A 9,165-nucleotide genomic window follows, 5' to 3' on the forward strand; every position below is an offset into this window, starting at 1 on the left:
CAAGTTTATTGATTTTACTCATTACATCTCTTTGTTTTTTACCACTCACGGCGTGGTTGCACACATTTCGGATTCATTTCCAGATGTCCCTACCACTTGATATTCCTTTTGAAAAACTACGTTTAATATAGAGCGGAATTCGAGGAACGTTCGGCGCTAACGAGCGACAATCGGAAACTAATCAATAACCGGACAACGATAAGGCGGTCCACCGGTACGACGATGCCTGTTGAAATGGGACTGAAAATTGCCACTTAAAAAGTATCATACAAGACGACGCGCGAAGATAACGCGCTCCCTTGGCGGCTACATGCGCTACATGTATGCGGACACATTGCCTTCGATCGATTGTACACCTGTTGGCGTTTGCCTGCACAAAGACCACACCACGTTCGGTATCGCTTAAGTGCTGGCAAACTTTTCTTAAGAGGATGCCTGGCCCCTGGATCAAACACACAAACAGATCGGTTTACTTAAATGTTTGTACGTTTATTAAATCATTCTTTTATCCCGAATAACTCTTCTTTGCGTCCTGCGTGAAGCTGAAGTCCTTCGTGCCTGAGAGATAAAACAAAAAAGGAAAAATAAGAAGGGCGTGTGAAACTAAAGGTTCCGTAGAGAAGTGATATTGATGTTCTAGAATCGTTTGGTGTTGGCTAAAACCTACAAGAAGGACGTTATCATCCACCGCGGAGGAAGGCGTCGAGTAGGTTGGTTCCCTTAAGTCACTGGAGTTCGTGTAGCACCAAGCTTGGAACAGCGGGTCGTATCTATCCCATCCTTCTACGTATTGTTACTTCCGGGAATGGTCGGTCAGTTGGCTAGTGTTGTTAGTTTGAGTCGTTGATTGATCTATCGATCATTTTCACCATTAAATACTACTCGCTTATAATCTATTTTACCGACATTAAAAGGTAATGAAATGGGTTAGCACAGTTTTGCTCGGCGAAGGACGAAGGGAACAGCACAGGGCAGAGGGGAAACACCGACATGTTTTATGGATCTAAAGGCTAGTATTAGTATTTAGTATTGTTTCGTTTGTTTGCTTGTTGCTGTGGCACATTTGTCATTTTGTTTGTAAGGTTGTTGAGTAGGTTCGCTAGCGTTTGGTTGTTCAACTCTACTCTTGGCGAGGGAGAGGAGCCGTATCGTAACGTGCCGTTTGGCGACTTATGGTTCCAAGTGCGCACGCTTGAAGCAGCCCGATGGCAGTGAGCTCGCGATCAACTCGATATTCTTAACCTCGAGCCGCAGCTCGTCCAGCTCCTTTTGATAGCCCCGGATATTCTGGTTCTGGATGTTCTTCGCCTCTGTCAGGCTGTTCAATCGTTTGGTAAGCTGAGCGTCTTCCAGCTCCTTTTCGGCGGCACTAAGACGACGTTCTGAAGGAAGAAAACAGGGCGACATTCAAATAGATTTAACGAATCATGGTCAGCTTTTGCTGGACCGGAAAACCTACCCAAGTCATCCAAACTATTTACGTCAATTTCACGCAAATTGTTCAACTCGGTCATGATGAGGTTAACTTCCTTCATCGCTTTGTCGACCTGCGATGTAGCCTCGTTCGAGTTGCGTTTTGCCTGGCCTACTCTTTCCTTTGCTTCGTTCGTTAGGTTTAGATCCTTACGGATCTGTGCCTCTCGTTCTTCCAAACGATTGTCCGTTTTTGCCAGCCGTCCATTCAGTTGATCAGCTTCATGGTGCAGATCGCGGGCAGTGTTCTTGGTCGCGTTGGCACGCTTTTTGATATTCTCAGCAAGCTAGAAAAAAGTACAGATTAAGCTTAGTTCGACCGATATGTCTTCGCTTCTGGTATGTACTTACCTTCGATGCTTCCTCGGCATATTTGTCCTGGGCGTCTTGAGCATTTTTTCGTGCATCCTCTGCATTGCGGCTAGCAGCATTCAGCGCCTAGAAAGCAAATAGTAGGGGTTTTGATCAAGCTATTCTGTTTTATCGGTCGTGATTTCCACTGCCCTACCTCTTCAGCGCGTTGGAGCAGATCGCGGGAGTTTGCAATTTGACGTTCGATGTTTGGTACCAGATTCAATGCATCTTCCGCTCGCTTAGACGATTCCTCGACCTGGTTCTTGAATCCCGCCAGCGTGTGGTACGTGTAGTTTGCCTTCCTCAACGTACCATCCCCTTCTGCGACCGCCTTCTCGGCCAGCTCTTTAGCGTACTGCAGCTGCTTGAGTGCATCCACCGCGTCGTCTTTCTGTACCTGTGCCCTGAAGAAAGTGAAATTGATTGATATAAAGACACACACAGTAAGGGGAACGCACGTGGGATTGATTGCTTACCTAGCGTACAGCGTTTCCGCTAACTCAATATTTGCCTCGACACTGTCGAGTAGTTTCGCGTTGTCGTGTATCTTGCTGGTCAGATCATCGGCAATGCGGTCGGCCTCTCGATTGTAAGCGCTTGCTTCCTTCTTGATCTGATTGATGTCGATGTTCGGTGGTGCCGTTCGATTGACGGTGGCGAACAGAGTCAGCGCCTCGTCGTTTACTTCGCGCGCCCTCGTTAGTGCCTGTTCGGTCAGCTTCGATACAGTGCTTAGCTTCTCCCGGGCCTGTGCAATCTCGCCGGAAATGGTCGTATCCAGTTCCTTGGTGATGTTCGCCTGCTGGTTAAACATGTCATTTGCCTTTTTCAACGCTTCCGATGCCTTCTTGTGTGCCTCTTGCGCTTGCTTCATGTTGGCATCGGCTTCCGCTTTGAAGCGGTCCGCGTATTGACGAGCCTCACGCGAAATGCCACTGATCTGGTTCGTCTGATTGCCGAGGTGGCCTGAGATTTCCTTTGCGCGGGCCAGTGCCGTATTGCCCTCGGTTTGCAGTAGCTCGACGGCGCCGTCCAGTTGACGACGCGCATCCTGAATTTTGGTGTTCGCTAGAGTCGCATTGTAGCCTCCCTTGCTGATCTTATGATTCGTTACCTCCTGCGATTGGTCGGCGTTGTCCAGCAGCTTCTGTACCTCCTGCAGCCTGCTCTCTAGTTCGCGCAAAATCTCATTTAGCGTCTTCTCGCCTCCTCCCGATCCACTTTTCGCGTCCTGTACGAGAATTTCGATCTTCTCCTGCACGGCGTACAGCTTTCCGGCAAACTCGCTGTCGTCGATCACGATCGGTTTTGACTGGATGTCCTGCAAGATCTGATTCAGCTCTGCCAGCTTAGCACGGTGGGCGTTTGCGGCATCCTGCACCAGGTTGTAACACGCAGGACAATCCAGACAACCCTGGTGGCGATCGTACTTGTTCTCCTTGCACCGATCGCACCGGCGACCCTCGACATTCTCATTGCACGGACACTGACCGTACTGGTTGCACTGCGAACCCTTCGAACCGCTTGGATCGCACTCGCAAGGGTGACAACCTTCTTCCGAGAAGCCGTAGTGTGCGGCAGCGCATTTGTCACACTTCTTGCCAACCACACCCGGCTTGCAGAAACACTCACCCGTGAAGGTGTCGCAAGACGAGTTGAAACTGCCTACCGGGTCGCAGTTGCAGCTTTCGCACCCATTGCCCGACACGATGTTCCAGTAGCCGTTCTTACACTCATTGCACGTCCTGCCAATCACGTTCGGTTTGCAGTGGCAGTTGCCATTGATCTGGTCGCAGATCGAGATACCCTTTTCCGTTTGCTCCGTCCCGCGAGGATAACAGCTACATTCCTCGCAATTTCCGTGCGGTTCGGCCAGCGGATCGCCAAAGTGTCCTGTCGGGAGAAGAATTAATATTTGTTGCTAAATGAGTCCTCTTTCTTCACACGGTGCTGTGTATACCAGGGCCACAGTTTGCACTTTCTCCTACTGCAACGATCAGTAGGAAAAGGTAGAGAACAAACCAACTGCTTCTCATGTCTACTGAGACGCTACTCGGGGCGGAGGTTCCAGTTAACCTTCACCACACACTTTATCATTCGCTATCTTATCGCCAATGCCCCTTGATATCGGCGGGGTGTTGCCATTGAATTACAAAACACTAACGGTCCAATATTGTGTATATCTTAAGGGGACACATTGACCCCCAAGGAAAAAGTTTTGTCGCTTGTAAAACAAGAAGCTCAGATTCCGTCAGTCTGATGAAATGAATAATATCTTTTGAAAAATTTTACTTGAAATATTTTAAATGCCACTGGTGAAACCCCAGTACGTTTAGTGTTCAAAACGTCGATTGAATCACGTATTGTTGGTATGTTACATCATTTTTTGTTTACCTGGCAAACACTGGTCACAGTGAGGTCCGGCCGTGTTGTGGATACACTTGAGACACTCGCCCGTCGTACGGTTGCAGTTACCAACGGCATTCGGGTCGACGTTTCCATTGCAATCGCACTGCTGACACATCCGCACGGAGCCAAACACTCCAGTCGGATCACCGTAGTATCCATCGGAACAGAGTTCGCATCGTGATCCTAAACAAAAGTGAAAAAATAAGACATGTGGTTAGTGTGTGACTGATTTCTTGTTCGTTTTGTTGAAGCAATTTCTTCCTACCGAAGTAACCAACGGGACACTCCAGACACATTACTGTATCGCCGGCCATCTGCATGCAAGCACCGTTGTTGGGACACGGACACCGTTTGCAGTCATAAGGCGTCCCGCCGAGCGCATTGCCATAGTATCCCTTCGCGCACTGATCGCACGTGTCCCCGGCCGTATTGTGCTGGCAGATACACCGTCCCGTCTCGGAGTCGCAGATTTCCGCGTGTTTGTTACAATCGCACGGGACGCACGGCATGAAGGGGCCTCCACGGGCCGGATTGTGACGGTACCCGGGGGCGCAAGACTCACAGAACTGGCCGAGGTACCCTTCCGGGCAGGTACACTGTTCGATCCAGGTCGCTGGCCGGCCGGCCGCTCCTCGATGGGCCGTCTGCAGCTCGACGTCATCCAGCACCGCCTCACCGTGGTTACTGTAGATGGCACGGATCTTGATGGCCGTCAGGTTGCTCAGGATGGACATGAAACCACGCGCCGAGTTCGAAGGGTTCCAGAGGTACTCGGGATTCTCGTGCAGCCGGAAGGCGAACTCGCGCGATTCCTCGCTCGGCATGCCCTGGTTCTGGGCGAAGATAGGCAGCGAGATGCTGCTGTTGCCACTCTGCAGCACGACATCGTACGCACCGACCTCGACCCGTGGCTGACCGACGATTTGCAGCCGGAACTTGAACAACCGGTTGTAGGACGCTCGCTGATCGCCGAGGAATCGGTCCGGGGCGAGGAAGTAAACCGTGCGGTGGCCGTTTGCACCGACTCCGATCGATTGGCTGTGCGAGTTGTACTTCACGTCCACCGGCACGCCGCTGTCCGTCACTGCCGTCCACTTTTCCTTGTGCTTGTTGAAGTTGGAAGTCGTCGACACGATCGAGTACCCGTTCGCGCTCGTACACTCCAGCGTATGGCCGTAGCAGAAGCACGGCGTGCAGCCAAACTTGTTCTCCGCATCCAGGTTGAAGTATCCCAGCCGACATTCGCGACAGTGGCGTCCCTCGACGTTCTCCTTGCACGAACAGACACCGGTCACCGGGTCACAGGAAGGGGTGTTGTCATGGGATCCGCGCACATCGCAGTTGCACGGTTGGCAACCGTGCGGTCCGAAGTTGAAGAAGTTCGCATCACATCGATCACACTTCTCGCCCGTTACGCCCGGCTTGCACTGACACTTGCCCTCCGCATTACACTGCAATGACCTCGAGCCGACCGAATCGCAGCCGCAGTTGATGCAGTAGCCATCCTCGCGCATGAAGAAGTTCTCCTTGCATCGCTCGCAGTTCGGTCCGTCCCGATTCGCACCGCAATCGATACAGTGGCCCCCGTGGCCGGTCAGGTTGTACAGATGCCGATCGAAGAAGCACTTGGTAGAGTACCCGTTGCAGTTGCAAGCTATTGGAGATTGGAGGTATACGAAAAGAGAGAGGCCCGTTAGATTTTATCAAGGGTTGGTTTGTTAGGTTTAACACTTTCGTCGGTGAATCCACGTTTGATTGATTGGACGAATCTCCGTAGAGGAGCCTTACAGTTCACGTAGTACCGCGCTCGTGGCAGGGAAGTGGCTTTCCGTTCACGATCGGGGTAGTACACCAACAACGGTTGCACCGTTCCGCTCGCCAGCAGCAGCAGTAACGCCACCAGCAAAAGGCACACGGTAGAACGTCTCATCGTCGGCCAGGCTGGTCCGTCCGGCTGCTAGTTCGAAACGCGAATGTCGGAATGTGTTGGAAATGCGGTCCGTTTTTCGACAAACTGCACAACCAGGCTGGTCCGGACCATACTGCCATACTTGGAAGTGTTTTTTTTTGTTATTGCGTTCTGAGGGAAAGGACCAGTTCCCGAAGGAAGACTGCGAGCACTTTCTGCAATGATATGTGCTGCACATAAAAGGAAACCTGTCTCCTTGGGCTGTGTGTTCCGTCGCGTAAGAGTGAGTATTGATTTGACCACTAACGGTAACTGTCCATCGACGGTAGCACAGTGGTCCAAGATGTTTTTGAAATCGTTTAAGAAACCGTTGGATCGTATTACATTCGAATACGAAGAAAAACAGCGGTATGTATACAATTAAAATGCTTACTTCGCCTTTTCATCAATCATTAAATCATTAAATTGGTGATTTTGGATTTAGCAAACCTAATCGGTGTTGAGAAACACTGCATTCGATTTGATCGTTCGAAATGGCTCCACTGCCGGTACTTACGTTTACATTCGTGTACATTTTTGGACGTGGCTCGGCCCCACGGCGCGTCGTTATAGAACGGCAGGCAGCGGTCGCAGTCGGGCCCGTCGGTGTAGTGCATGCACTTGCAGACCCGTGTCCGGTGGCCGTCCAGTCCGGTGCTGGTCGTGCACTCGCTCGCATGTCCGTTGCACTTGCAGCGCGCTCCCACGGCGATGTCCGCGATGGCGTAGAAGTACGACTTGAGCACCTGCTCGTCACCGAAAACCTCGTCACCGAACGTGTTCAGACGGTCCAGTGTGATGCGGATGTCGGTGGCCGTCACCCACTGCTGCAGCTCCAGGTGGTGATCGAAGTTGATGGCGGACGGGCGGCCCTCGAGCGACGAGAACGCGATATTACCGTCCCGGAGGGGCGAAATGTCACTGTACTCGCTGGTGCAGAGCGCCCGAGACTCGTCTTCGCCGTTCATGACGGAGGTCGAGTCCGGCAGACCGTACGTATCCCGGCAGGTGGCGCTGTAGTACTGGTACGGGGTCCACGGCCCGTTCGGTGTTACCCGCTTGTAGATCGCGAACGATTCCGGGCGCGGCGAGTGGAACACGATGCGAATGTAGGTGATGTCGAAGGACTTGCCCAGCTTGAGCGTCAGGTTGACCTGGTTCGGGTACTGGACACCCTCGAACATCGTCTCCGACTGCCACCAGGTCGGTCGGTTCGGATCGTGGAAGTCGGTAAGGTAGTGGGGCGAATGCTGGCCCCGCTCGCACACGTCGCAGCTCTTGCGGTTCGAGTAACCCGTCTGGACGCAGAAATTCGTCCCATTCTGTTCCTCGCCACACGTGTTCGTCGCTTCCACCTGCAGCTGATAGGCGGCATTCTCAAACTCCGGAATACAACGCTGAAGGGAGAGACGATTCAAAGAAAACGAATCAGCAATCAACATCTACAATAATTCTGCTAAACGTAAGCACAGCATTCCAGCTTCCAAACCATATATACACACACACACACACACACACACACACACACACACACACAAACAGAGCAGAACAAGTGTCATGGTGCTCGAAGAATCATATGTAAAGACGGCCAACTTTCTTATCATGGCTAGCAGCAGAAAGGACGGTTTAAAATAGCTGATAAAGTCGCTTCCGGAGAGACGGTTCAGAACCCCTCCATTCTACCCTAAGTGCTCAAACATTGTTTCCGAACGCTTGTTGATAATACGGGTTCAGTTCTCACGAAGCAAATGGCGACGAAGGGGAGCTATTAGGATGTACCTCTTATTATATTGTGGGCCGGCAAGTGTGTCTCCCCGTTTCTCATTACAGATAGAGCAGGCCGTGTTGTGCTAATTGTGCTTGAGATCTCTACAATTGTTGCTAATTGAAATATGTGCATCATGCTCTCTAGTTAAGTGGTTCCCCGTCGAGAAGAAGCTGTGGCTTCCTGCGATTTGTGATTTGGATCTACATCGCTCAAGAGGACTTCAACTTGGACTACTTTGCCATTGAAACGGGAAACGAGTGACCCGTACACTAAATATGCTAAAACGAGGATCACGAACGCTTCCCGTTGCCTTGTATGAGATTAACCCTTACTTCCTTACTGTCCTCTCTGTAAATTTTTGAATGAATTCTTCTTCAAATGAAGTGTATTAGCTATTTCTTAATCGGTACGTTTTTTATTCGATTAGCTCTGTTACGAAAACGTGTAAGATGTGATAAGCCAAACCCTCTTCAAATATGCTGCCGCAAGGTTTTCTGAACGACTTATTTCTGAGATGATCTTTAACCTAGCTGTTCGGTCTATCTACGACCACCCTTTGGCTCTTGGCGACCACGAAAGGGTCTTCTTTTGTGACAAGATTCGAAAATGACGCGATGGAGCTCTTTTCATATTTGTTAGAATCATTTGTTAAGATTTTGTATGCATACCTGTGGCCTTCCGTATGGGTCGACACATTCCAGCGGTGGTAAATAGTGTGTGTTCTCATTGGCACTTGTCGTCGTTGGTGATGAAATAACGAATAAAAGGGTAGCGGTGGCCAACAGACCCCACGTCCGAGGACACCTTCTTCTACTGGGCGACATCTTTGGCACTAAACGTGGTAATCTTAATACGGGGGACTATTTCCGCTTACTACTCCACCTCGACACTGGTCACTTTTTCACCGTCCACCTTTGGTACTATCTGAACAACTATGAAACACTATTCGAGCGTTCTATGTTCACTATTTCTCTTTCAATTCACTTCTAATCGCAAAGCACGCGGACATCCGGACACATACGCGATTGAGTTCCGCTTCCGGGCAACGGATGCCCCCAAACGCGCCCTGTCTCAGCGCGCTACGAGACGAGATTCTTGGGATGGCGGCACATTGCTCGAACTCGAACCCGAGCTCCAGCACGTCTTATCTGCAACTGGCAAAGTCACGGACCGTTTCCTACTTAGCGCTCTGAGAAGAAACAGAAAATGTGGT

At 50.8% G+C, this 9,165-nt stretch overlaps 1 protein-coding gene across 1 annotated transcript; it reads right to left on the reverse strand.

The window, feature by feature from the left end:
- Positions 1 to 473: 473 nt before the first annotated feature.
- LOC131265385 (laminin subunit gamma-1) lies at positions 474 to 8,776 on the reverse strand. Its single transcript, XM_058267644.1, has 9 exons — positions 8,621 to 8,776; positions 6,702 to 7,581; positions 4,502 to 5,890; positions 4,222 to 4,419; positions 2,304 to 3,720; positions 1,982 to 2,231; positions 1,825 to 1,911; positions 1,460 to 1,760; positions 474 to 1,382 (listed from the first exon to the last, which is right to left on the reverse strand). The coding sequence occupies exons 1-9, from the start codon at positions 8,774 to 8,776 to the stop codon at positions 1,171 to 1,173; spliced, it is 4,890 nt and encodes a 1,629-aa protein (XP_058123627.1). The 3' UTR covers positions 474 to 1,170.
- Between the last annotated feature and the right edge of the window lie 389 nt (positions 8,777 to 9,165).

Source organism: Anopheles coustani, chromosome 2, assembly GCF_943734705.1.
Source record: "Anopheles coustani chromosome 2, idAnoCousDA_361_x.2, whole genome shotgun sequence".
NCBI classification, from domain to species: domain Eukaryota; kingdom Metazoa; phylum Arthropoda; class Insecta; order Diptera; family Culicidae; genus Anopheles; species Anopheles coustani.

What these genes read in the sequence shown, in the direction of transcription:
- LOC131265385 (XM_058267644.1), bottom strand. Translation starts at nt 8,776, where the DNA reads ATGTCGCCCAGTAGAAGAAGGTGTCCTCGGACGTGGGGTCTGTTGGCC. An exon ending in GCGGAAACGCTGTACGCTAG is followed by an intron (nt 2,232 to 2,303) that starts GTAAGCAATCAA and finishes CACTTTCTTCAG; the next exon opens with GGCACAGGTACAGAAAGACG. An exon ending in AAATAGTTTGGATGACTTGG is followed by an intron (nt 1,383 to 1,459) that starts GTAGGTTTTCCG and finishes TTCTTCCTTCAG; the next exon opens with AACGTCGTCTTAGTGCCGCC.